Source organism: Grus americana, chromosome 1, assembly GCF_028858705.1.
Source record: "Grus americana isolate bGruAme1 chromosome 1, bGruAme1.mat, whole genome shotgun sequence".
Taxonomy (NCBI): domain Eukaryota; kingdom Metazoa; phylum Chordata; class Aves; order Gruiformes; family Gruidae; genus Grus; species Grus americana.
Window position 1 is genome coordinate 143,454,892 of NC_072852.1, and position 22,748 is coordinate 143,477,639.

At 42.5% G+C, this 22,748-nt stretch overlaps 2 protein-coding genes across 8 annotated transcripts in view; both read right to left on the reverse strand.

The window, feature by feature from the left end:
- On the reverse strand, positions 1–18,786 carry ASMT (acetylserotonin O-methyltransferase). Of its 3 annotated transcripts, none has more exons than XM_054813347.1 (8): positions 18,697–18,786; positions 7,355–7,529; positions 6,027–6,156; positions 5,115–5,183; positions 4,492–4,610; positions 3,582–3,722; positions 2,136–2,258; positions 1–580 (listed from the first exon to the last, which is right to left on the reverse strand). In XM_054813347.1, exons 1-8 carry the CDS (start codon positions 18,784–18,786, stop codon positions 369–371), a joined length of 1,059 nt encoding a protein of 352 aa, XP_054669322.1. In that variant the 3' UTR covers positions 1–368. The 3 variants fall into 3 exon arrangements, with proteins under 3 accessions (XP_054669322.1, XP_054669340.1, XP_054669331.1); XM_054813365.1 differs by lacking the exon at positions 18,697–18,786 and adding an exon at positions 16,080–16,123; XM_054813356.1 differs by lacking the exon at positions 18,697–18,786 and adding an exon at positions 9,333–9,444.
- Positions 7,456–22,748, reverse strand: part of AKAP17A (A-kinase anchoring protein 17A) — a 21,425-nt gene continuing 6,132 nt past the window's right edge. For 2 of the 5 annotated variants that reach the window (XM_054813184.1, XM_054813174.1), the window contains 2 exons: positions 21,237–22,140; positions 16,904–17,026 (listed from right to left, as the gene is read on the reverse strand). In XM_054813184.1, the coding sequence (XP_054669159.1) occupies positions 16,977–17,026; positions 21,237–22,140 (954 nt within the window). In that variant the 3' untranslated portion in view covers positions 16,904–16,976. Of the gene's footprint in view, positions 7,530–16,903; positions 17,027–18,697; positions 18,833–21,236; positions 22,141–22,748 lie in introns of those variants that run through there. The other 3 variants (XM_054813203.1, XM_054813193.1, XM_054813194.1) reach the window with 3 other exon arrangements.

Genomic DNA, 22,748 nt, shown 5'->3' on the forward strand with positions numbered 1-22,748 from the left:
TCAGTTTTATTTTGCAGGAATTCAAGTACAAATTCAGCTTTGCTTTTGTCAGATACAGTGTTAAAATTGGAAACAATGAAAAAATCTGAAGCAGATGCACTGCATATTTCTTTTGTGGGTTATTTCATGTGGAACAGGTGTTGATTCCTATCTCTCCTGTCCAGACCCAAAGGCAAACCCCAATCAGGGTGCCACACTCACAAACTATGCATGCTCAAGGTCTATCATTAGCAATTCTCCTGACAATGTATCAGCCTACAAAAGAAGTTGACTGCCTTAATTAAAAGCTAAGTTGATGATTCCCCTCTAAGAAGGGAATATCACATCTCTACTTATTCTATCTTGTTAGGTACATAGAAGAGGTACTATTATTTCCTCCCTAAAACAGCATCATAGAGTTTTCCAGTCCTCTTGACTTGAATCTCTCCGAAGCCAGCTGCCTCAAGGAGCATGCTGTACTCTGCTGCTGTTCGCTCTTTTCCTTCTGTCTGGACCAACATATTCATCGAATACAGTTGGGTTTCTAAAGGCCCACTTTTGTCTTCATTCAGAAGAGATTCAACCAGCAGTACTCCACCGCCTGGTTGAATAAAGAGAAATAAAACACACACTGAGCTCTAAAAAGACGAGATTTTTCAGCTCAGTTATTAGATTCACAGATTGGTAGGGGTTGGAAGGGACCTCTGGAGATCATCTAGTCCAACCCCCCTGCTAGAGCAGGATCACCTACAGCAGGTTGCACAGGATCATATCCAGGTGGGTTTTGAGTATCTCGAGAGAAGGAGACTCCACAACCTCTCTGGGCAGCCTGTTCCAGGGCTCGGTCACCCTCACAGTGAAGAAGTTTTTCCCCATATTGAGATAGAACTTCCTGTGTTCCTGTTTGTGCCCATTGCCCCTTGTCCTGTCACTGGGCACCACTGAGAAGAGTCTGGGCCCTTCCTCTTGACATCCACCCTTTAGATATTTATAAGCATTAATAAGATCCCCTCTCAGTCTTCTCTTCTCCATGCTAAACAGACCCAGCTCTCTCAGCCTTTCTTCATACAAGAGACGCTCCAGTTCCCTCATCACCCTTGTAGCCCTCCGCTGGACTCTCTCCAGTAGTTCCCTGTCTGTCTTGAACTGGGGAGCCCAGAACTGGACACAGAACTCCAGATGTGTCCTCACCAGGGCAGAGTAGAGGGGGAGGAGAACCTCCCTCGACCTGCTGGCCACACTCTGCTTAATGCACCCCAGGATACCATTGGCCTTCTTGGCCATGAGGGCACATTGCTGGCTCATGTTTAACTTGTTGTCCACCAGGACTCCCAGGTCCTTCTCCCCAGGGCTGCTTCCCAGCAGGTCAGCCCCTAACCTGTACTGGTGCACAGGGTTATTCTTCCCTAGGTGCAGGACCCTACACTTGCCTTTATTGAATTTCATTTGGTTCCTCTCTGCCCAGCTCTCTAGCCTGTCCAGGTCTCACTGAATGGCAGCGCAGCCTTCTGCTGTGTCGGCCACTCCTCCCAGCTTAGTATCATCGGTGAATTTGCTGAGGGTACACTCTGTCCCCTCGTCCAGGTCATTGATGAATATGTTGAATAGGATCCTAACATTTAGTTTCAGGAAGAAGCAGCCTCTATGTAAAGTCATATTTCAGCATCGCAGAAGGCAATGAAAGAGCAAAAGCATCGGAGCGTGCCTCTGCTTGGCTACGTAGGTACTGACGTACCAGGGCTGAAAGGGACGCTATGGCTGGGATGGAAATTCCCATTCAGCCCAGCTGAAATCCACAGGAGCCTTCTGATTTTGCTGAGAACCCAGCTCTGTAGGCAGTGCTTTCAAAGCTGTGAGGGTTCAATGTGATGCTTCATGGGATTTTTACTATGACATATATACCTGTCTGTCTAAACAATACCTCAAATCCTTACACCTAAATGCCTTGAAAGAGGAGTCCCTGTAAAGAAGGAGACTAAAACTGGAAGCCAGATAATGAGAACTTAGACCAGGCCCTATTTCACTCAGCTGCACATGGAAAGCAAAACACTAAGCTCTGCACTGAAACTCTGCCACCCAAATTGCGCATTGAAACTGGTATGCTTCATGTTACCGATAGGTGAGAGTCTCCCTGCTCTTCAAGAGCTCACACCTACCAGGTTTGCAAGCCTTGTGGACTTTTGCCAGCAGCTGCCTGCATTTCTCATCATCCCAATCATGCAGTATCTTGGATAAAATATACAGTTCAGCTTCTGGAATTGGATCATTAAAGAAGTCTCCTGTAAAGCAAGAATACATGTATTACTCAAAACCCTCAAAATGCATAGGGCTGAGTTAAGCAAGTATTTTCAGTTCTGTTCAGTTCCACAGACTTTGTGCTTGCCATGTCCATCACCCACATCAGACAGCAACAGTTACCAGGTAAAAGTCCTCTGTGGCACTGCACAGGGGGTCTTGTTCTTATTCAGTCTCAAGAAGGTCTGAAATGTTTAAAAGCAGTAGCTCATCTAAAATGGCCACTGATGCACAGGAAAGCATTTGAGTCTGAGTTTTCTTCAATGGCAGGAATTCAGTTTCATAAAGCATTAAAAAGAAGAGACAGCTTGTCATGTTTTCTGTGACAAACTGTCATGGAAAAAAAGGAAGAAAGAATTCTCTTATCTAAGCAAATTTTCAAAAACCTTCAGTAACCATAGAGCTACATCATAAATCCATAAGGAAAAAAATCTACATCTCTCACCTCCTAGCACTAGCTTCATCATCATGCCTTTTGTTCAGCACCTGGTGTACTGAATTCATATTTTTATTTCTGTATCTTACTTTGCCATTTCCATTCCCATTTCTTTGTACCACTGGCACATGTAACATTTTCTGTGTTTCTCCATCTTTGTATGCACTCCCTTCCTTCCTCAAAGGCTTCTTTCCTCTCTCAGAGCTTCAAGCCATATGAAGTCTTTCCAACACTTGGAGGGCTTTTGAAAACATTAAAAATTAGATCTCCCTACATTCATTTTCATCACAGATGGTGCAAAGACCATGCAAGCAAGATCTGTGGACTAGGCAAGAGGAATATGGGGTAGCTCACCCACACTCAAAGCCTGAAATATCTCAGGACTTGACAGTCAAACAGTCATGACCAGAGAATGACAACCCCTTGCTCAGAGCAGGCCTGGAAACCCGCACATCTGCCAGGTCTGCACAGGAGAAAAGGGAGTGTTGGTAAGATTTCTAACATAGCATGGCAATTTTTCAAAATTGCAGGACTTGTTTGTGGGTTTTTTGTTTTGTTTTTTGTTTTGTTTTGTTTTTTTTTTTAGGTACCCTTGTTCTAAGTAATCAAATAGTTGTGTTCAGGAGTAAAGAGTTTCTGGGTTGCTGAATAACCAAGTCGTGTCTCAGAGAAGGTAGCTGCAGGTGCACAACTGGGACAGCCCTGTGGGAGCAATGAATTGCAGACCTGGGCTGGGGAGGCTGCAGTCTGGGACACTCTGCCCAACTAAGGGGCAGCTGGAGACCTGAGCCTCCAGTATGGTACCTCTGAACAGAGCCAAGGGGCTCAGGAGCAACAGCTGTGACAACACTACACCCCTATCTGCACCTACCTTCATGGAAAGTGATCCGATGCTCCTCAGGGGGAACAAATTGCTCTTTGGCCACTTGCACGACTTTCGGCAGGTCATAAATTGTGACCGTGGAATTTGGGTACAAAGAAACACACTCCCGGGCCAAAGCTCCTCCACCTCCTTTAGTGAGAGCAAAAGAAGGTCAGCACTGACACAAAACCAACATGTTCAGCAACACCCCCACAAAGCAATGCAGGCAATGGTGCATTCAGCCTCATGGCAGCTGGCGAGGTACATTTGCTCCCCATGTGTTGCTGAAAGGGAAGAGGAGGGACAAGAGAGACCACTGTCTCTGCTCTGCAGGAAGCCCCAGGGCCCCCAGCACCCAGGACTGTGGGGTCAGCCCCAGCCCTTACAGCTCTTATGCACTCCCTCAGCCAGACACAGCTGTGGATGCTGGAAGGTGGGAAATGAAAAAAAGAGCCACTAAACTGGGTGCTGGGGAAGCAGTGATGGAGCCTGCAAGAGAACCTGACAGGTCCCATGAGTCCTGGCAGCAGTCAGCAGTGCTGGGACAGTGGGTGCTGCAGGGTAAGAGGCTGCAGACAACATCTCAACAACACTGACTGAAAAGGAGGAGGGAAAAAGTCTGGCTCTGGAAGAATGTTTCAAGCAAGGCCAGAAAAAATGCCAAACCTGCCACATAAACAAGGGGACGGGCCACTACTCAAACCAATGAGACTCTGTCGAGAAAAGCATTCAGCTTCCTAATGCTCTCACTACTCTCACATTTTTCTTTTTAACCCAACCAAATCAGTAAACACTCCCTTTATTGCTAAGTCCTGCTTTCCATTACTTTGCCCATCATATAATATATGAGTTGTTCTTTTCACAGCTTGTAAAAAGCGACAGTTCAGAGGCTTATTAAAGAAGATCTACCGATGCTTACCTCCCAGGTCATAAATCTGCGTGAAAGAGGAAAGGTCAAATGCAGCAAGAACATCTCTGCCACATATACTCCATACTGAGTTCTGGCCAGCCATGAATTTCAGCATTTCTTCTCCTGATCTAGTAAGGCAAACAGACATAGCACGTAGAAAAGGTAACCTACAATAACCTTGTTATTACAAGTTTTAGCTTAAACACTAATCTCTGCTTTTATTGACACTGAACACATTCTCTTTGCATATAAACCTACCTTGACTCTTACTGTAGCAGAAGGGTACAGCTATGCATATATGCATTTAAATAGGGAATTAAGACTAGTGAAGTCCAACAGTGTATTACACTGCTAATTCTCAGGTTTCCAAGGGATTTTTTTTCCTTCAGCTACCATTGCCTCTGTGCCAGAGACCTGTGATATGCTTTTCAAAATAGAAAATTATATACTTCTATTCAAAATATCAGACACTGTCCTAGTAATGGATACTGTTGAGAAAGGAAAACGCTGCATGATGGTTCTGATGAGTGGGATTCTCACATCATCATACTTAATTGTCCTGAGCCATGATTAAAAACTAATTTTATCTACAATAAGAAGAATAAAATTTCTATAAATATACTAATGATTACCTGTACATTGCTCCAAAAGGGTCTGTGGATGAAATGCCAAAAGCTCTTTCATATTGGTTTCTTCCTTCTCTAAAAAAGCAACAACAACAAAAAAAATCCTATGAGTGTGAATTTCTTTTTCTTTTACCCCAAGCACACCTTGGGGCTGTAGTTTCAGCTTGTTCATCACTGTGGAAGGTGCTCAACTTTGTATAGAATATACGCCAGCCTATTTGTAATGGCTATAAAGGGATCCTCACTTGCCACCCCAAAATATGCTGATATATTTCTCAATCTTTCACAAGAATGACTGATTCTTTTCAAGCCCAGGTTGGATGGGGCTTTGAGCAACCTCGTCTAGTGGAGGGTGTCCCTGCCCATGGCAGGGGGGTTGGAACTAGATGATCTTTAAGGTCCTTTCGAACCCAAATCATTCTGTGATTCTGTGATTTATGGGAACACATCTCAGGTAAAGGTGTGAGACTGGCGCAATCATCTCACACACCATGTTTGATCATCGGTTGCTCGGAGTGGAACAAGTAAGACTTCAGCCCCATATTAAACTACTCCTATACACCTTTGCAACAGAAGTATCCTTAGCCATCATTACTCATCATTTACTTTGTTGATACCTCCTCAAGTAAGAGCCACTGTAACGATCAAGTGCTTTCCGGAAGGTCAAACACACACAAATCTGATTCCTAAATCATCTCTACCATCAGAAGGAAAACAAGAACACACACAAATGGAGAACAAGAAAAAACAAGAACACATATTGGCTGTGTTAACAGCCAAAATGATTTGTTGTTTTTTCTTTCTGAGAACCAGCCAGCATCTTCATTGTGCCCTGCCCAGAAAAACACCACTCTGAGAGCAGCCACACAGATGCCACAAAGTGGTCTGCAACAGACAGCACACAACACTCCTCCTTACCTCACAGCATCAGCCAGGTAGTGCCAGCACAAGTAGACTGTATTAGAGTAATACATCATAATATGATACTGAGACTTGGGACTTGATTTTGTAAGGTAGATGTTGGAAACCTCTGTGTTTCTGTAGAGGGCTAAAGAGTGAAATAAATATATTTACTAACATGTATGATATATCACCTTGCCAAGCCTATTGTACAGAATGGTATTTATAATCAGAAGATGTCTATATGACCTAAGACACAAACACATTGCTTCCACAATCAATCCTTCCACTGCAATGAGCAGCAGGTGAGGGTTGCTGAAATGTGTTTTGCCCCATTCAATGTAAGTAAACACTATATTCCTACGCTTACTCCACCATTAAACATTTCTTTCAAGAACAGCAAGAGGAATGCCTTATGAGTGTCATTATCTACCTACAGGCTTATGCTATCAGAAGAAGCTTTTGGTATGCTCTATTTAAATGAGAAGCCCTTGTAGACAAATCTCTATTCCAATCAACAAGGTCAGCAAGTGGGAGACAAGTCCCCAAAATATCATGCTAACCATACCTACCCCTCTTCACTAGGGCAGGACCTTCTACAGACAAATGAATGCCTAAAGGACTCAGAGAAATCTTCCTCGCTTCCTCCAATGCATCTGCAGTGGCATCCCTCACCCACGGGACTGGCATACAAATGGGATATAAAAGATAGATCCTGCTCTCCCTAAACACATTGAGCAGCTACTGTAAGCCCTAAAACAGGGCAAGGCAGCACAAGCCAGAGCAGGGAACACAACTTGCAAGACTCTGGCTTGTCCTGACCAGCTGTCTGATGGCCACAGATCCCTTCTGACCATGTGGACTCAACGTCTCTGATGCAAGGGCGAACTTACATCACCTCTCACAGTTCAGATCAGCAACCTAACAAAATACTTCACGTAGTGGTAAAACCCCAAAGAAAAACAAAACACGTTTTTAAATCATACCATTGCCCATCCATTTTGCTTTAAGGTTTAAAATCATGCCCACACCCCAAGAGTTTTCTTGAGAACAGCTCTGCAGAGACCTTGAATATCTTCTCCAAGGTCACCTGAGGCTCTTGCACAAAGTAGTTTAGGTACACAGAGCCCTTCATCTTGGTTTTACTTTACACATCAATCATGCTGATATTTGCTGCCTCTCTTTCAGCTGAAGAGGGGATAGTGTTCCCAAGTGATTCTCTCCTTCCAGCTACAGGAACTGGCCTAAAACTAGATATCACTTCTCCCCACATACCTCACCTCACTTTCAAAACCATCAGAAGGTTTAAGTCTTTTAGTTTCTTCCCCTTCTTCTGCCTTTATTACCTCCTCCTTGTGTCAGCTCTACTGCCAAGAGCTTCAATCCCACGCAGGCATCCAGCAGTCTTTCCATCCCCGTGGTGCTGGTACCCAAGCGTGCAGCAATGGCATCTGAAGACAGAGGCTCTCCCGACTCCAACAGAAGATCAAACACCCCCAACTCACAGGCAGTGAACATAACCTGGGGGTGAGGAAAGGCGAGAGCGAGGGATCAGGTGAAAGCACTAAAGCTTACTGATTTCTAAAGCTGCTTTGCTGGAGAAAATAAACATATAATAATATTTTTTAATGTAAAATCATATTTTATATAAACAAGTCCAATGATTAAACTGAAGTTTCTCTGAACACTGATAATACTATACAGTGCTTGTAGTGCACCGTTTTTCATTTCTTTTCCTTTTCTGGTGAAGCCAGCCAATGTGTTTGGCTCACAAAGGTTTACATTTAGAGACCAGGTTTTGGGTGTGAATGTTCCTGCCTCTTCCTTAGTTTCAGAGCACATTCTTACAGTCTCTCTTGCTTTTTGCCTGGAAAGCACAAAGGCAAGAGTGTGTGGTGGTGGTGTGTTTTCCTGTTGTTTTTTTTTATTCTTTAACTAAGGATCTAATGTATGCTCCAGAGAACCTGGAGACTCTCCTGTGGCTTGCAGCAGGGGGGAATATCCCACTCTATGTACCGTTTTGAGGGACTGACGTGCTTGACTACAGGTGTCTCCCTGAGGCAGGGAGGTTCCTCAGGGCCAGCAGAATTTCCCTGTCTTTTCACAGAGAAGGAAGGTGTGTAACATCTCCAGGAACAACCCTCAACCTTCAGACACACATACATAACCATACATAAGAAAAACATCCTTCTTTAGCTGTACACAGTCAAGTTTACAAGTATTAGCCTATTTCTCTGGCCACATAAACACTCCTAAAACAGTAACAAAGGCATCAACTCAGTTGACTGCCTGTATCTACAATAATTTGATACAGTCCACAGGAAGCTCCTTTTACTCTCAGTAAGAACATGGTTTAACCAAAGTTGAGATTGTTTCTCAAAAACATAGTACCAGTGTCAATCCGGAAAGCACTAGGCACCCCTCTTTCTCACCAAGCGAAAAGAATTTTTCATTATCCATCTTTCCTCTCTTTACTCTCAGCTCTGCCTTTCAGGAGCCTTAGGATGCAGCAGTATTTGCACAACCCAAAGAGCGTTCCTTCCGTCACTGTGTTGACCAGAGGTGCAGCAAAGGACAATAGGAAAGGTAGCTAAATATAAAATGAGGAAAAAATCTCCACTGAACTGGATATTATAATTTTATGCCCATGTGCTTACACACACCAAAAGGTAAACGACATCAGTAAAGATTAAGGAAAGTGGAACTACTAGTTCTACATTCGTGCCTTAACAAATGCTGTTTGAAGAAACAGTCATTATACCAGACTCTCTTTCACCTGAAAACAGGCAATACACAGAAGTTTTCAAGCTCACCCCTCTGCATAATACATACAGACAAACCATGGGAGAGGGAAGAAAATCCTCTGAGAAGGTATTTGAAAAATCTTGTTCTTTGCATGGTATGACAGTGGGAGAAAAAGGCAACTGAAGTCAGCCATCTGTTTCTCAAACTCCTAAAATGAAAAGTGGGAAGAAATCCCACCACCAAAGGAACCTTCCACGTTTGAGGCAGTCAGACAGCAAGCCCTCAGCAATAAACTCATGTGTTTTTTATAAAGCCTCATGTAGAAACAAGGTCTACTCATCCAAGCCTCCAAAGGTCAGAGAGGTCTCAATAAATGCGATGTCTATCCTGAGGGGTCAGGATGCTTTCAAATCCTTTTTCTTTTCAAATTTCCTTCCTGCCTAGACGAACAGACAGGATGCTTTCATATGACATGGTTTTCGTTCCAAAGACTTACCTGCAGGACCTAAAGTGAGATCCTTGAATATTTCTGTCTGCATACTTTTAGAAATCTATCCAAGATTGAGTTACATTTCTTACCTTTGAGACTAAAAATCCACTGTTGTATTGCAAGATGGTTTGAGGATGGTCAAGGTCTTCTGTCGAACCCATTTTCTCTCTGGACTGAGGCACAGATTCTCCAGTCCTCTTAATTTAAATAAGCTTCTTTCCACCAGGCACAGAGCACACCAGCTGATCCACTTAATCTTATTGCTTCTGAGAAACACACTGCTTACAAAATGTGTTAGCTAAGTTATTGGCTTCAATGGGTTTTTCTACCACCTTCAGCTGTTTCTTTGCCTCTTCCATCATCAAGTACAAGGCTAACAAAGCAGGGCAGATGAAAGCTTGTATTGTCAGTTCAGCCGTCAGTTAACATGCTGGTACTTCAGAAGCACTTGAAAGCTTGTGACAAGCAAAACAGAAATCAGTACAGAACAGCATCAAGAACCTGAACTCAGTGCAATGCACCAGAGCTCATAAACCAAAGCAGAGTCTTACTTGGGGCTTGTTCAAAAGCAGCTCTGCTCTATCAGGCTGGCTTTTTGATGCTGGAAGACTTCCCAAGAATAGAAATCCTTACATATGTCAGTCAGCTCAATGACATGACCTCAGAGGAAAGATGACAATTTGGCAACACAATCCTTCAGGTGAAATGTGGACATTCACGGGGCTTAAGAATGAAGGAATATCAGCTCAGCTCAAAGCGGTCACAGCATACCCCTGGCCAAGCCTGGCATCTCCCATGGCCCTAATTCCACTCACCCCTCACTCAATCATATGCACAGCACTTAACCGTCACCATGCTGAAACACAGACTTGTTCAGCCTTGGGCTCCAGGTCCTGTGTCCAAGGCCTCAGACCTTACTCATGCAAGGAAAATGACTGGCATGACAACTACATAGCAGGCAAGAACTGCTGAAGAAATAATCTGAGAGCGGAGTCTATACAAGGAGCTGAAGGAGAAGAAAGCATCCCACCACAGTCTGTGCCTGGAATAATTTCCACCTAGGTACGGAAAACATGGTTGTTCTTCCCTGGTCAGGTTTGCAAGCTGTGCCCATGGAAAGGATAAAAGAAACACAGGGGTGTAGCCAGAGGGGAGATGAAACTTGCTGTGATGGGCACAGGTCCAGGTGACCCTGGGGCTGGCAGTAGGGTACCACCCATCCCTAAGTGCAGAAGCAGCCAGTCTGAAGGGAAGCTGTAAGACTCTGTTTGTTGTGCTGCTTTGTCGCAGTGACTAGTTTGTTCTGACAACAATCGCTCAAATGAAGTCTACAAAGAATTAAATCTGCTCTTCTTCCTTTTCCATATTTTGCAGGTCTCCCCACATTCCAGCTTAGAAAGCAGTGCCTGTTTGATAGCTGCCAGTGACAGCAGGTAGAGGTGTCCTACTTGTGCTTTGCCATGTTTTGGCAGGTGCTGAGGGATGACAAAATATTCTACATTTTCCGGCTGGCCGTCACAGTCTTCCTCCCCTTCTCGCCAAAACTAAACACAGGCATGCAGAAAGACCTTAAGAAGCAACAATGAAATGACTGTCAAGTGCCAGATATGGCATGGATCATGCAGAACATATCTCACAGGTCTTTCATCAGAAAATGAAAACCCTGGGTTACTTTCCTGAAACCTCTCTGCCCCACTGTCCATTGTTCCAGCTTGTGAATGCCTGCCTTCCTGAGCAGATGCTGCAACTCTCAGGTGAGAAAAGACCCTTTCCATCACGGAAAGACAGTTTTTCTAGCACACATTTATTGAGCCTTCAGGCAACAACAGTAAATGAGCCTGATGTAGGTAATACAGCGATGGCAAAATGCTACCAAACAGCATTTTTCAGTTGTAGCTTTCTCCATGCTTCAGTGATTAAGGTAATGGACAAACTTGAGCAATACAATGATAAACACGGAGCCTAACATTTTGTGTACATTAGCTGGGTGTATATTTTAAGACCGCACTTTACAACTTCGTCCCAACACAACATTTTAATGTTCTCTTCCTTTCTTAGGAAGTAAGGTTATACGCTGCTGCTGAAGGGTAGTTCTGTGTTTCTCTTTTGAACCTACCTCATTTTAGAAGAAACAGGACAGTATAAAGTTTTCCACGTGGTCCTTCTGACCATTTTATGGATGCAGCAAAACTTTCTCAACTGAAAGGTTCCGCTGTATAACTTTTCTGAGGATCTGTATTTTCCATTCAGATCCTTACATTTCAGCTTGTTGTATTTCTTTTAGCCAGTAATGAAATAGCAACCTACTTAAGAGTTAGTTGTTAAAGTTAGCTAAGTAGACGTCACAGTTACCAGCCTTTTCCCCTCTGTGCACAACTCCAAAACAGTACCTGTTCCCCCGGTTCTAACACCCAGGGTATCCCGTGTTACCAGAACACGAGGTGTACAAAAGTTACAGCAAACACCAAACTGTAAAAACATTTAGACCTCCTCATCCTGGCCAACATAGCCCGTAAATATATTGCTGTTGTCTTGCTAGTGCACCAGACTTCATTGTTCCATACAGGTTAGACCCTAATATTCTGTTTATTTTGTACAGTGGAGGCTGGAGATCCCAACACACCTCTCTGCCAGAGTGACTGTGAATCTGTGCAGCTTGCACTTGACACGTCACTTTCTCTGAAGGAAATGTCTGGACAACAGGTTTCAAGAACATATCTACATACGTAACGGCCCTCTTCCCCTGCTATCCCCACCTCAAGGAAAGCACACAAGCTCTGTTTCTATTTAGGAACCTCCGTCTGCACACGCACACAACAAGCGTGAGTCTGCAGAGTTCGTTAATTTGCACAAATCTAGACCCACTCTCACTGATGACGCTACAGCTTTTTCAGTTCCTTGCATCCATTCCAAAGACAGTTATACGGGAAAAGAAAGCTCAAAAATTTCTCACTAAGTCTGCATCCATATGGATAACCAGGTCAACTTCTTTCTCTCAACAGCTTTCCCTCTCCTCTAATCAAAATAGACAAATAAATTGTACATAGATAAGTATCACTAGCCAAAGATAAACATTGTTAACCAAAAGATTAGAAAGGTGTAGGAAAATAAAAATATTTCTCTGCTAAAGGCCAGTCCTGCCTGCCTGCTACTGAGAAACAAATTGGTGCAATTTTGCCCAAGCATAAAGATTTCCCATTCCCAGGATGATAACAGTTACTCAGATCCAGGCCATTAGCCACACTGGAAGCAAACGCTCACCACGCTGAAGGACACATTTCTCTTCTACTGAGCTAAACAAAAGAACTCTAGGAAGAGCTAGCTGCTGCTCACCAGCTTACAGACTACTTTCCTCAAATGACTCAGCCACAGATTGGTAATCAGGTATTACTGTGACATCTAGTACAGCTGCATTAAAGATTCACGAGTATGAAAATGCTCAACCCTTGATTCTTGTGGGTTTGACTAAATTACAGGCAGTTATGTGCACAACTGTAGACTAGCATGTCCTAACAGGCCATAAATTCACTTCACTTAAGGCAAAGTTATAGGGTACAAGAGACCCAGGTAATAAAATGACCACACAGTTAATTAAACCCACTTGCAGTACTTTTTCAATTATGACTAAATCCGTCTGTTGAGGACACCAGATGTAATCATCTAATGGGATTACTACTGGTAGGGAGATGTAGGGGAGGAGGGTTGCAGATAACCCACACCAGATTGATGCAGAGCCACACACAGCGTGTTGCTGTTTCCAAGTAAATTGTTATTGAGGCTTAAAGTCTAAGCTCCTTTTAAGCTACAAATGCATTCGTGAAGATGAAATTGCAATGGCTTGCTTTCTCTAAAAACCCCATCCAGGTAGCTGTCATAGCACTGAGACCACGTGCAGGCTAAAGCTGTTATTTTACCTCCACGGTTCTACTTTCGTGATGAATTTTTCTTTGCCTAAATGACTCACTACAGACAAATACTACACAAAAAATAATCACATCATGTTTGCATAACATTTGAAAGGAAGAAGCGATCTACGAACAAAGCAGATTTAGTAAAAATAACGTGTCTGTCGGTGAGAAATGGCAGATTACACTATTTTCACACATGCAACATTCCTTATAAGCAACAAGTACAAATCTCAGAGACATGACTATGATAATGAGTTTCAGTAATGCTAGTATGGAAACAACTGTGCCTCCCTATCATTATTAGGCCTCTAAGTATGCCCAGCTTACATCAGATGGCCTGGAAGTGCATTAATATAACACAGTTTGTGCCCTGTGCCTGCCCCCCCCCCCCTTTTTTTTTTTTTTAAGAGTCCTAAAAAGCCAAGATACTCCATATCATACTTTTTCTTTGAAACAGAACATCCAGTTTTAATGAAATGCTGATTTTCTTCTTTATACTTTCCAATTTTTCTCATGTTTTAACAACAGATACATTTCCCTAGTAACATGACTATTGCTTCTGTCAGTTTTTTGACACCAACTAGGTTTGTTTTTTTTTTTCCTGTTTACATCACAAATACTACTGGCAGGCATTTGGAGTGGGCAGGAAATCCTGTATAACCAGCTCATTCTCTAAGCAAACCCTCCCTTCTCCTCAGTTTTCCTCGTAATAAAAACTCTGACTGAGAATGTCTCTTAAAGACCATCACAAGCAATCCAGAGTTGTTCTTAGTTTAACTTCCTGGCCTGCAAATAATCACTCAACAAATAATTCAACCAAATAGTCACTGAGCTCTCTGTCAGAAGAAGGTCCCAGCAGAGAAGAGGTATATTCTCCTCGAGGACAGAGCCTTACTAGCTAAAATTTCAGAGGGAGAGATGCAAAAAGAAAACCAAGATGGACAGTAGCTGAGGCAGGCCTTCCTGTCAGAAATGACTTGTGCTCTGTCAAGCATCACAAAGGCAATCAGTGGGCACACAACTGCCTTGCACATGCCATTTTACACTTGCTAATCTGACAATCCTCTCCTCCGTGTCTTCAAAAAGAATCCTTCAGAAGGAAGTGTCCCCATGGCTTGGCATGGGCAAGCACCCCTGAAGTCCTTTTACCTGGTGGCTCACCTCAAATGTTTCTTTGCAGCCTTATGTTGTTTGCCAGACATGTCAGGTGCAGCGAGCAGAAGAGAAAGATTTTGCCAGCCCTTCCCTTTTCCAGTGAAGGTAGAAAGTAAGAGACAGCACCAGGCAATTCCTCAGAGCACTTACAGGCACGTGGCCAGGATCATATACAGAATTGCAGGAAAGACCTGCTCAGAAGGTGATCAATCCTTGTTCAGAGTCGAGACTGCTATCAGGGAGTGATTGTGGTGCTACCACGACAGTATCCCCTTCGTGCTGTCCTACAGACAGTCCAGTTTCAAGGACAGCATTCCTGGGTATCCTGTCCACAGCAGGTAGAGCTCACTTCGCAGGTGCCACAGTGCAACTACATTAGGTATCAGCTAGAAAACGATTCCAATCAGACTTAGCCCTTCAAAAGTTTTATAACCTGCTGCTATGGTAAAGTGTTTGTTTGAGCTAGTATAAATCTTTTTTGTGAGACAGCAGATGATGTTTTCAGGGGATACAGCATGTGAGGGGGAACCAGATCAAATTCATTTTTTGTGCTGTGATTAAAGAAGGATGCTGCTGCGTATCATTTCAAACAGGTCTCAAGAGCCCAGTATCAGATTAAGTACCAAAAAAAAAAAAGAGGTATGCTTCCTTTTAACAATAATACTTACACATTTAGGAATGCAAGACACTAGAGGGATCCATTCTCTGCACCCAGTTCTGAAGGATCAACTGCAACTAGATTGCTGCTTTATACAAACACCAGAGACGACTCTGCAAATTTATTGCAAGGCAGCAAAAGATACATTCTGCAGGTAACACATTCATTGGGCTGGGGAAGAGCCTGATCAACAGACTGCAACATAAGCTTAATTAAATGGGTGTTGTATCCAGATTATAACCAATCCAAGGCAGGATACCAGATCAAAACACAGGCAATACAGGTATTTCCTCTTAATTATAATAAAAGAATCTCCTTAACTTGTATAGCAGTACATTGGTGGTCAATTTTGCTCACCCATTTATGAATTAAGGCATCTGCCAAACTAGTCGGTTTAATTGCTGTCTTATATAGAATCTAACAACATCTCTACCTCTGCTATCAAACACGAGCAGCTGCAATAGTCAGTTCATGTTCAAGACCTGCCCTAAAGCTGTCACTGGTGCGATGCCCAGGTAGCACTGATCAGTGATTAACTCTCATTGGTTTGCGTTTATAGCCTTGTGGTCCCTGGTGCAGTCCTGCGCTCACAATTTTGGGAACTGCAGTAATTCCCATTTTCTTTAACAGCTTTCAAGATGATGCTTCCAGATAACATATCAAATGTTTTTTATATGCATACCTAATCATGCATATGCCTTTATTATAGGTCATTGAATAGATTACTCTACAAAGGTAGAGTCAATTAGAAAAAAACATGGCTATAGTCACAACTTTGGTAACCACTTCTTACTAGTATCAATTACTTCCAGCAATACAACTCATACATTATCAAAATTACTTTACTGTAGCAAGCAGATGGAAAGCACAACAATCATATTGAAGGGCTTGGCCTTGGCCTTGCCCTTGTGGAGCAGCTGTAGTTTCTGTTGAGTAAGTTGCTCCCTGAGTGACCTGGTGCAGGGGCCAGGACATAAAAATAAAACTACAGGCCAAAAGGCTGGTTAACTGCAGAGGCTCATCAGCCCTCAGGAACCGGCAAAGACATTCTTTAAGGATCAGAACAGGACTATGTGGTGACACTGACCATACCAACAGGAACTTGGATTTCTTACCCTTTTGAGGCTCATGCTCTTCTTTGCTTAACAAGGAAAACCACTCCTGGCTGCCAGTGCCAACAGCCACAGCTCAGACCTTGCTGCAAGCGGTCTGTGATGAGCAGGGTCCTCATCCCCAAACAGGAAGAGGTCACACGCTGCCTTGTATCATGATTAATACACTTCTGAACTCTACACATCCTCAAGAGCAACGTGGGTTCCCACTGGCTCAATCCTATCCTCCTGGCACCTCTATGAGGACAAAAGGGAGATAGCATGTTCTGTGGTGACAGATGTGAAATCTCTCCTGGAGCTGAGCGCAAGAAGAGAAGCGCATCCTCGCAACTAAGAAAATTCTCTTCCTGTCTCATTGTGTAACTTAAGTCTCAAAACTGGAGGCAGAACATTGGAAGAAACCCTGGGCATTTCTGGAGACTCAGTTAAGTGGAACAGGGCACAGAGGTCTCTTTCACTGCTGCCAAGGCTTTCCAGCAGGCATGAACACAGTGCTGTACTGTGGAGTTGCCCGATCCATGGCTTAATGGCCTTTACACCCCATGTTTGCACCACACCAGTCCTGCTCCCTGAGGAAAGTTTTCCCCCACTGAAGGAAAACAACATAGCAGTATAGAGTGAACCTGAGCTTTCCCCAGCAACAAAGGCTGATCTTGAAGTAAGCTTAAAATTGACAGGTATGGCTGCCTGACACAGAGCACGAAGTTGGGAACTATTTGAGTTCTTGGCTTTGCAATGGCATGGGAAGAGCTCCAGTTTGAAAGCAGGACAAAACAAATGAAGTCAAATGCATGGGATAAGCTTAACACTTCTGGAAGAATGACTTGTACTGAAGTCTTCCATTATCTTCAAGGATTTCTTTGCCCATCTCCACCCTATAGCCCTGGGGCTGCCATGTGTTCAGTCAAGATGAAAGCTGACATCCAGGCTCCAACTTTTCAAACAGCAGTCTAATGGAGAAGAAAAAGACTTACAGTCTCGTTCACCCAGATCCTTGATGTCCAATAAAAACAGTGAATAAGTCCATATTCCTTGTTACAACCCAGGGGAACAAAGCCACCAAAATAAAATCAAACCCTGAATATTGACAGACAAATGGAGTAGGATACATAACTTTGACACAATGGGACAGAAGTAACATGCAACTCATGACAAGCCTAAGCAAAGAAAGTCAGGTTACTACGGTACATAATCCTCGCTGACCAGTTTCAGAAGTAAACAGGCAGGTATCTTTGCAGACATTCTCACTGGATTGGATTTCTAGCAGCTCAGGGTCTAAAAGTAGAGGTAGCGTAATAGCTAAATCAGACCCTATCCAATACTCAACCATACCAACATGAATTCAATGTTTCAGAAGTATTTATTACTTCGGTATGTTGCTAAATCCTATACTTTTCAGTTCCCTTAACGTTCATATCAGACCCTGTGACTGCAGTGTGATTTAAGCACTGTAAATTTAATAATTAAACAAGACCAAGAACAGTAGTGTGGATTATTTGAACTCCTTCATTAATTAGACCAAAGTTTGTAGTCCATTTCAAAAGGACATTGCTTTAAAGCAGATAAACCAGCAAAGGATAGACATTAAATACTTAGCTTTTCCTATGAACTCAAGGTCACTCAACAGACATACACCGAAATGGAAGAAAAAAAGACCAACTAATTTTATCTGCTTTAGAGAAAAAAGCAGAAAGTCAGTTCCTGAAAGTCAGTCTTGCAAATCCAAGCAATCAGGTAAGATTTAAGCAATCAGCATCACAACATTCTTCCATAGTAGGGTAAAGCATCAGTAACTTCGGTACTTCGGCTTCTAGAAGCCATTATAAAGCCTGCTGGTATCCTAAGTTCTTTCATTTGAAATACTAAAACCCATAGAAGATACTTGGTAGAAATGTACTCACAATCAATACAGAACAAAAAGCAATTGTTCACTATCAAAAATTATATTAAGTTATTGCATCAGGGAGGTTTTTGCAGTAGTACAAGCACATACCTCAGCCATAACAAAAACCTGAATAAATTATACTGGGCATGGCATAATTTATATTTGTGATCTTATTAAAAGATTAGAGTTTCAACTCTTTTCAATGTTCCTTGCAGTTCAAAGCCCATCATCAATGAAGACCACAGGCAACTGGATGCCCGGCCACTCTTGGAGCAATGGCGACCTTGGAAAGACAAAAGCCCCCGTTTTTCTTGTTGAGCATGATGTTACATGTCACAGAATATCCCTGTGGTCAGTTGGGCTCTGCTGTCCCAGCTGTGTCCCCTCCCAACCCCAGCCTACCCATTCAGGGGGAGCGTGCACAAAATGTGAAACAGAGAAGGCCTTGACACTGTGCAAGCACTGCTCTGCAGTAAGTGAAGCACTGGTGTGTTATCAACGCTGTTTCTCACAAATCCAAAACACAGCACCACATCGGCAGCTATGAAGAAAGTTAACTCCTTCCCAGACAGACCCAGTACAGGGACACATGATGCAATATCCATTTCAGAACATTCAGCACTGAAAAGATTTTGGAGAGCTTTGATGCAAAACACATACCTGAAGCAACAATATTGCTAAGTGTTAGAATAGATAAAACTCTGCACTGGGCAGTTACTGGGCAACTTTAGGTACCATGAGTTTTAAGAGGTTCTGATTGGGTTCAGCTTGCGGACTGAAAGAGGACTTCTTCCACATTTCCTCTGCATTTTGGAAAGTAAGCATTCGCAAGTAGCTTCAAAGCACTTTCAGGCTTTTCTTCCTGAAGCTGCTGTGAAAAGAAATAATACAAGCACTATAAACAACTGAGTTACATTATTGCACTTTTAGGACATTGTATGAAGCCAGTGCTGGATATGGTGTGTTAAGCTGAATGAGTATCAAAGCCTGACAGATGAACATGGTCCCCACAATTATCTGGTCTCACAAATTGTCCTAAACATCAGGGGAGCTTATGGAATTTAATAATTTCAGGGTGGAATATGAAACCTGCTCTTGGCACCCTCTCTGGAACAAAAAAAAACCCTAGCAAGCACAGTTTTTTGTATCAACTAACAATATCTGTTGGGTTCTTCTAGTATGACTCCAACACTTTCTGGTGACCGCCACTTCTTTAACTGCTTCCACTCTTGGCAATGACAAGTTCATAGCTTGATGACTTCCTGAAAGCAGCATTAAACTTGCATGTCCCTGATTACTTGCATAATACATCAAGACCCCCCATCCAACATATCAATCCCAGTGGAAATCCACAGTAGAAATATACTGCAGAAATACTAGTAAGAATCTAATCCTGAGCTCAAAGACATTGGTACTGACAACCATGAATTAAACTTCTCACATAACTGCAGATGGAATACTTTTTTTTTTTTTTAAAGTGGCATTACCTGACAGTGGGTCAGTGTTTAACAGCAGGCTAAGCAGAATTGCATGCATTTACAAGCAGGCATCCCACCAGCCTTATCAAATACTTGCCACCAACATTAGATTGCATTTTAGCAAAATCATTACTAAAGATGAACTTCTCTTCCAGTAGATAGGCTTTTAACACTTTAACAAAGATAGTAGAAAAATGAACTCTCCACAGAAAGCAACTGCTCAGAATTCAAGAGATTGGAGGTGTTGAAATTAGATACATCAGTCTAGCGCTCAGCCCCCAAGACAGTTGAGAAACTCCCAACAGAAGTCACAAAAACTTGAGAAGTAACATAATTAACTGGAGATCTTTAAAAACATGAATTGCCAGGAAGATGAAAGAATGTCTACCTTTTCTTTCCACAGCTATTAACTACAAAGATTTCAGCAGCATTGTCTAGTAAGAAACAAAGCCCGCATGGATTCACTGAAAGCAACACAAACTCAGCCAGCCAGGGATCCAGCTGAGGTGCAGCACCAATGTGCTTCTCAGGCACTCCAGGAGAGGGATGCACTTTGATTTGATGCATCAGTGTGAGGAAAATGGCATCTGAGGACTGTACATAAAGAGCACAGGTCCTGCTGAATTACCAGTTGATATAGCTGTACATAACAGGACCATCAAGAAGTGGCTGAGCTTCATTATTCAAATGTGTAGAGTGACTTTTTTCCAAAATGGGTTGTCGTATAACACTTCCGCAGATTTTAATGTACTGGCATATGAAAACAGCAACTTCGGTTCACTGGAAACAGTTTTCTTTTTAATTTTACCATAAAAAGGCAAAATAAACTCTTTCACTGTAACATTATAGCTTTTAATATTCCTGAGCTGCATTTTAGAAGCAAAAGTATTCTGAAATGGATTTAACAAGAGACACTGCAGCCTTACGTTCCAACACCACAAGTAAAAATAATTTAGCAAGAAGGCCCCTTTTTCATAAGACAATGGCTAGCTCTGTACGTACCTGAAAAAATGCTTCAAGTGGCTCTATGCCACCTAAAGTAATTACAAACCCAAATATGTCAACAAAATAACAGAAAAACTTTTCAACCATTTGACCACTGCTTCTTACTTCCTACATCAGTGTGCCTCTCTTACATGGAAAGTATTATTATACAAATGGCATTACATGCCAGAATAATTTGGGCCACAAAGCTTGGCACCATACAGATATATGAAGGAATCATAGCAGTTTAAAAGATATCTTGCATATCTTGATAGTCAGTGTAAGAACTATATGAAAGTCCTGCTATCCATCCCAGTCAGAAAAAACTCTTACTTTGTTAAATGTAATTTCATTGAATGCACCAGAAAGCATTTTAAATCAAATCTGTATGTAATAGCTTGTTATGTCTGGAGTTCTTATAACTGGCACCCATGTACTTCTCAAGCCAAATTAGGTGATACAGAGATAAAAACTAAATCGACTAAAATTAAGGTTTAGACAACTGGAAATCAAGAAAACAGGTTGGCTTTTAGCACTGTAGGAAATCAAGCACAAGCACAGGTGGTTATACCTACATTGTGGCAGAAACCTAGAAAGAGACAACAAAGGACAAAGGAACATCAAAAAAAATCTGGCATCTATTTTCTTGATTTCAGGGACTAGGTGCAAGTTAAGCATTGGTTGAAACAAACGCGTTTGCTATAGCAGTCACACCGATGAGGTCTCGTTTACAACTTTCTGGCCCTTTTGTCCAACCAAATTTCCAAAGAGCCAAGGCCTTCCACTACCCACTCCAAGTACTCCTTTGCTTACTCAGTGATCTCCTCCGGTGCCTTCGTCTCCTGCTCACGCTTCTGCGACTATGACTTCTTTCTCTTCTGTCTCGTTTACGTTCGCTACTGCGATTTCTTCTGTAACGTGAACGTCTGGAGCTTACACTTCTTCGACGAGGACTATGGCTTCGTCGAGGACTGTAACTTCTGCTAGAGTGTCTATAATACCTCCTTTCTTTCCGGCGCTTTTCATCCCGGTAACTCACATCTCTTCTGTGCCTGCTCCTCTCTCGTTTACCCTTACTCTCATCAGTGTTTACACTGCTACATGAACGGCTCTTTCTTCTCCTTGGCTCTGTGCTATGTTTGCCCTGCTCACAACGTGAGTCCTTCCTGCAGGTATTCTGGTCATAGCTAGAGAGGCTCTTCTGCTGCTGGTTACTGGCAGGAACACATGAAAGCGCCCCGGAACTTCTTTTCTCAGAACACCTCTCAGAGGTTGTGGTATGAAGTTTCTGACCTTCTTTGACATGAACTTTGTCATGAACATTGCCATTCAAGTACTTGCATTGAGCATTTTCACTCTCAGGGGATGCTACTTCTCTCTGAGAGCCAGGAGTCAGTTTGCCTGTAACAGCTTGTCCTGAGGTAGAAGTGATGCAGCTGGATGACACAGTGTGTGGAACACCGCTAGGGGTTTTCAGCGTGTCAGCCTGAGATGCTTCAGTTTCTTCTTTGTTTTGATTAATTGCATCCATTTTTTTGCTCAGAAGATTGTTCAGTAGTTTCTCCCTCAGTTCCTTTTCTTTTCTCTGCAACCCCAGCGCTCTCTCTTTTTCCTCTTCCACACGTTTGAGCTCAGCCTCCTGGAGCCTTCGTCTCTCCTCTAGCTGCTGAAGGCGAATCTTTTCTTCATTATGTTCTTGCTCCAAGAGCTTTACTGTCTGAAAGATAGTCAAAGGGAAGGTGAGAGTAAACAAGAAAATATTTATAGAGCTGCTCATGCTTCCAAGTTATGGTATAACACAAAAGCAGCAATATGGCAAGAAAATAAAATCTAACAAACAGAACTTAACCATCTCAAAATAAAATGGTTGTTTTCCTCTTAAATGGAAAAAACCTAAACCCAAACAAGCAAAAAAACCCACTAACACACAACTGTTGTAAGGTGAAACATTAGCATTAGTCCACAAACTTCTGAGTGTCAATTTCTCCTACCTGTTTCACAAGACAAAAACAAAGCTTGGTCTCTATGGCTCCTTAATACCACAAAAATAACACACGCTAGAACAACATGTGAAATTTGAAGCATTAAAATACATTTATCAGGGTCGACACTTGAAGGTTTCAGTCAAATTTAAAACATGAATTTCTCTTAGATGATTGCAATCTGTGGTTCATAGATGACTTTACAATGAGTCCATAAAAAACAACAAATAATTAAGCACACATATTACATAGAAACTCATTTTGTCAACCACTTTAGAAACTCATGATACTGAAAGACAAGGTTCAAACTTTATTTTTTAATCTGACCAAAACAAACAGCTTA